Raw genomic sequence first — 5,902 nt, 5'->3', positions numbered from 1 at the left:
CCAAGACCCAACCCTCAGCCTACCATCACTATCCACACGCCCTCCACTACCCCTCCCTCCCCCCCCCAAGGCCAAACCTTGGCCTCCCTCCCACTCCTGCCCTTTCCTCATCCCCCGCCCCCACCACGGCCCCAAGCCCCAACCCCCTCGGACATGACCCTATCCAACCATTACCGCCCACAGCCACAGTAGCAAAGAAGCAGCAAGAAATACAAGGCTCACACAAATTCAAAGGAATAATCCAGGAACAAAACTAAACTCAACTAGAGAGCAAACACCACTGAACTCAACACCCACAGCCCCAAAAACAGATTCCCAAGCCAATAACCCAATCCAAAGCAGTGCAAGAGACGACCACAGCAACAGCAACAATAGACAACAGACAATATCAACAAATCCAACGCAAGTCAAGGTACAGGGGATACTACTAGCATAATACGAAGAATGAAATAACAAAGGTTAGAAGTCACCGGGTTCCGGGGGATTCCGGTGCTGAGATGGAGTTGCGGCTGCTGGAGACCGAGGGAACTGGTCGTCGCTTGGGTGCTGCGGCTGCTGGCGACCGAGCGGCGGGTGCAGGCGGAGCTGCGGCTGGAGACTGAGCTTCGGTTGTTGGAGACCGAATCGGCGGCTGGAGACCGAGCGGCGGTTGGCTGGAGACCGAGGTGGGGGGGACTGTTGTATCCCGCCGACGCCGGAGGGGGTGGTATGGACGGAGAGGGGGGGTATGAACGGAGGGGGGGAGAGCGTATTGGAACCGGAGGTCGGTGACGGAGGGCAGCGGGGAGCGGCGACGGGGTTCGACGTCGGGGACCGGAGGTCAGGGCCGGAGGTCGGGTCGGGTCGGCACCGAAGGTCGGCGACGGCGATGAGGGCCGGGGACCGGGACAAGAGAGAGAGAGAGGGTAGGGAGAGAGAGAGAGAGCCGTTAGTCTTGTGGAGCATGGACCAAACTCAAAAAAAAAAAAAATGACGGAATGACGGAAAATCAGTACAAAAAAAGTAAGATTGAGAATGAAAAGTAGAGTAAATAGAATAAGGGAGGGGTTCATTTTCCCAGCAATGTTTTCGCCGGAATCACCATTTTGTTTGGCAACCAAACAGCCTCACCACGTAATTATTCCGGCAACCTTCCCCTTTGCCGGAAAATGGCAAAAATTTGCCAGAAACGGATGGAAATAATAGCACACCAACCCCTTTTCCTTCTCCCTTTACTGCCAAAAGGCAGACCACCGCTACCGTCAAAGCGCCGAGATCCGGCGACCCCTTTTCCAGATCTTCCGGCGCACTCCACCGTCGGACCGCCCCCTTTTCCGTTCTCTCGCCCTTGCCGCACCATAGGATGGCCAGATCTGGCCAAATTTTAATTAGCTGGCGTTATTCCAGCAAAACCCACCGGAGTTTGACATCCGATCTCCCAACGGCCCTCCCGCTTCACCACTGCCGCCACTCCCTCCGATCACTTGTTGGAGTTTTTATATTATTGTTTATGTAAGTGCAAAAGGAATGAATTTTTTGGGTTGGTAATTTAGTATTAGTAGCAATGTTTACGATAAATTGTTAATTTCATAGTGTTTTCACGGATGAAGAGAAATTTAGGAGTAGAAGAAAAAGATAAAATGTCTTGGTGGATTCATAGGTTCTGTTTTGTTAGGATTAAAACAAGATATACTAATATATAATAAAAAGTAAATATAAAATCTTATTTTAATCAATTAAGAAATAGGAAAAGTTGATTGTGTCTTGTTTTGACTTTTGGGTGAAACATTGAAAATCATAACCATCATTCTCTCCAGGTTTTTTAACAGTAAATATAGGGGTATTTTGTTTAGGAAATCGAAAGAAAGCAGATTTTGTTAATTGTTCTTGGAGATGTTTTGGATAATACAACTCTTGTTTTCTCTGGTGGGTTTGTATACTGTTTATTTAATTTTATTTAAATTATAGAATGTACTAATTTATTTGACTGTTTTCTCGTTTACGATGAGTTAGATTGTAATATGATTAAACCCTATGATTTAATAGATTTTCTTATTGTAGTTTTATTATATTGATTGAGTATAAAAAAATTAGGTGGGATAAAAATGAGAGCAAAAATTAATAGATAAAAATTGTTAAGAATTTACAAGAGATTAATTAATGTCTTTAACACTAGACAAATTTTAGACACGTTTAAAATATTTGTCTCAATTAAGAATGCAGCGCACGTATCTTTCTGAGGCATTAAAAATTTAAGGATACAATAATGCACCTTCCCAAATAGCTTTTAAAATTAATTTTCTCCGATTTATTTAAGACATAGATAGCTATTTTTGGTATAATAAAAATGAGCGAATTTAGGCTTTTAAACATAATTTATCAAAAATAGCTTAAGTCAAGATAAGTCTATAAAAGTGATCATGCTAGAATCACGGAACTCGAGGAGTGCCTTACACCTTCCCCTCAATCAATAAAATTTCTTACCCGGTCTACTATTTTCGTACACCAAAAAATAAAGAGTCATTTTCTTTTGATTAGGGATTCAAAAGGTGACTTGGAACACCATAACTCAATTTCAAGTGGAGACTCTATAAATTAAATTAATCTCTATTTAAAATTGTCACTTTATTTGGAAAATCCTTCGACTCGGATCCTTCGAGCGAAAAAGTGGTGTGATATCTTTGGTGACTCCGTTGGAAATATCAGAATTTGATCTTTTAATATTAACTTTTACTTGCTTTAATTATTTTTGATATTGTGTTTATTGGCCTTTTGTGCTACTTGTCACTCATTTACTGATTTGATATTGTTAAATTATCTTCTCTTGCGCACCCCCTTTGAGTCTCTAAAATAAGATAGAAGGGATGCAGGGTATGCATCCTACTTTGTTTGTGAGATAGTCGGAGTGTCAAGGCACCTGGTGAAGGATTATAGTCACACATGTTAGGCGGGGTTCAGATCGACAACGAAGGCAGAGTAGCAATGATACCGAACAAGTTGTCCCTCCCCGACTCGAGTGTCTGCTCGGGTAAGCCAATTTAGACATCTATCCCTATTAGGCTAAACTTAGAAGAACTGAAAACTCATAAGCTGGTTATCCCTATTAGGTTTCGCCTTATTTGCATTATATGCATTTGACTTAGCGGGACTCGGCACAAGGGTCGGATCTGTCTAGGACAGGTGTCCTTTTTATAATGACCTACATGTGCATTCTACGTGCTCTTTGACATTTGTTTGGAAGGCCATTTGATTGTTGATCGGCTTTTAGGCAACTTTGAAATGCAAGAGATTATATTATCTTCAAATCTAGCGAATCATTTTTCAAAGAAAAATTTTATTTTTAAAAGAAAGGAAAAATTTTTAAAAATATAGTAACATAGTTTTATGATCTTTATGAATTATGAGGGTGTGATTCTCACTTTTTAGTGAGATACGTAGGAAATCCTACCCGGAATACGACCCTGTATTATTAAAAATATATTTATTCATAAATTTATTGAAGGATAATTTTGAAAAAAAAATATTAAAAATAATAAAATTAAAAAGATGATTATTTTCATGAGTATTATTATCTTTATATCATTTTTCTTTTTATCCTCAAAATTAATTTTAATACAAATCCTAATAGTCTGAACTTTTAGGGGTCGTGAACTGAGTTTTTATGTAGTAATAAAATATGTTAGCATATATCTTAACAGTCATGAACCTTTAGGGGTCGTGAGGCTGAAATTGTTATACAACTTCATACATAAAACAATCATTTTCTTTCTTTATTTCTAAGTCATTTTATTTTATTTTATTTTTGTCTTTTAAGTTTACTTAGGGGGCATTTTCTCCAAACACATGGTCAAAATTGTCTAGAGGTCTATTGTTGTAAATTTTTTGATAGAGTTGGTGTAAATAAGTGCTCTCTTTTAGACAAAAAGAATAAAAATGTTCATGTATGTTTTTCTCAATTTTTATTTTTAAATAAAATTATTTGCATCTAAGTCCAATTTATTGGTCACATTAACGAGTAAAGTTTAAAAAGTCAAAATTAATGAATTAAGTTCTGCCTAAGTCTAGACATCTCCTAATATTGTCTCCCTATCCATAGATATAATATATCTCCTCTAGTTTGTGGAAAGTGTCAAAAGAGAAAGAGGGATGGGAGTGGACCGCTTCAGGTTGTGGATTACACGCCTTTGTAGCTTTAGTTATGGTGGAACAAAATGGATACATTCGATTATGATGAAATACATACGTATTTGATTTTTTTTGACAAGTATCATGACAATCAACCCTAGAAGGGAGGTGCTTGATGCATTGCTTACTTTCTGGGACTCGAGGAACAATATATTTCGCTTTTCAAATTTTGAGTTGACCCCGACTTTAGAACAGGTAGCAGCCTATGTTGGATATGGGGATATGCATCGAAAAAACTTATAGCCCTAAGACTCATCTCGATAAACAGATTTGCACATGAACATATGAAACTCAAAAGAAGAATCAATGAAAAAAAATTGGGTCTCCTTACAGTTTTTGTATAAAGATATGGAAGGCAGGAGGGGTTTGAGAAGTTCGGTAAATAACTTTGTAACAAGGTAAGTTTTGAGGCTTGAAAAGTTCATAGACGATTTGCATTCATGGTAGCCTTTATAGAAACTATGGTCTTCAAGATGAGAGAGATAAAATTAATATTTGTTTAGCTGGAGTGGTACATATACTGATTAAGAAGGATTACACCATGGTACCAATGATCTTAGCTAATATTTATCGTGCTCTAACCGTTTGTCAAAAGGGAAAAGGTTTTTTCGAAGGATGTACATATTGCTGCAGATGTGGATTGTGGAGCATCTTTACTAATGTCCTAAAGTGGCAAGGTTTGTTCCTGAATGATTCAATTGCGTTAAAATTACGAAGAGAGGTTAGAGAATTATAAATGTCCAGAAGGAATTAATGCATGGAATAAGCTTTTCCAGTCACTGACAGTGGATAAGATCACTTGGAATCTCCCTTGGTTCCCTTGGAGGCAGGTCATATATAGTTCTACTTTTCGTCCTTTCTTATTGTTGACGGGTATTAGATGTGATCAACCTTATGTTCCATTGTGGGTCCTACATCAACTAGGCAGACGTCAAGTAATTCCTATAACAGAAAATATGACTGAGTTTGTATCTGAGGTCAAACCAGAGAGTCCACTTTCGAAGGGATTGGCCCTGCAGATTTGGGATGGTTGTCGTCTTATGGGAATTGAAACAATGGTCATAGAGTGTGAGAAGGACGAAGTACATCCAGACTACCATGAATGGTTTGAAAAATAGCCAAGTCCATCAGTTAGACCGAAAAGATTGGTCAAGGGACTCATAAATCAAGAAGCTGCAATCAGGATAGGGATCGAGAGAGCCATGCGAGAACATCATGCTGCCAACCAAGCTTTGAGAGTATAATTGGAGCATGTCAGGGAAAATAGAAGAACAACAAAAGCAATTTGCTGAAAAGAAAACTAAGTCAGTAGATATAGAGGTCGCACTTTGGGGACAAATCAAATTGGCTACAACTAGGGGGTCACATATTATAGAATTTGCCGCATCTCACCAACAATAGTTGCAAGAAGTTAAAAAGAACATGCAAGAAGAATTTGACTGAGAGAGATCTCAGTGGATACGTGAAAGAGGGATATTACGAGAACAGCTGGAGGTTGCTTCTGCTCGTGAACAATATGCAAGAGAGATGATTGATTCCCGTGATTGACAGACCTAAGAATGGGATTAGTCCTTCAGTTCCTTCGAGGGAAGGTCCATCGTATAGCGCAGGATACCGCCAGAATGGGTTTAGACTACCAGCAGTTGAATTATAAAGGATTTTTGGCACAATTACCAGCTTTCACCCAGTGTCTTACCACCTCATTAGAGGATGTATACTTGGGCTTGGGAGTTTATAT

At 39.2% G+C, this 5,902-nt stretch overlaps 1 protein-coding gene across 1 annotated transcript; it reads right to left on the bottom strand.

The window, feature by feature from the left end:
* Window positions 1-459: 459 nt before the first annotated feature.
* On the bottom strand, window positions 460-945 carry LOC124887893 (classical arabinogalactan protein 9-like). Its single transcript, XM_047397818.1, has one exon. The coding sequence runs from the start codon at window positions 943-945 to the stop codon at window positions 460-462; it is 486 nt and encodes a 161-aa protein (XP_047253774.1).
* Between the last annotated feature and the right edge of the window lie 4,957 nt (window positions 946-5,902).

The sequence above is a fragment of the Capsicum annuum genome, chromosome 10 (genome assembly GCF_002878395.1).
Source record: "Capsicum annuum cultivar UCD-10X-F1 chromosome 10, UCD10Xv1.1, whole genome shotgun sequence".
Taxonomy (NCBI): Eukaryota; Viridiplantae; Streptophyta; class Magnoliopsida; order Solanales; family Solanaceae; genus Capsicum; species Capsicum annuum.
Note: the sequence above shows the minus strand (reverse complement) of the source record. Positions and strands in the feature narration are given on the sequence as shown.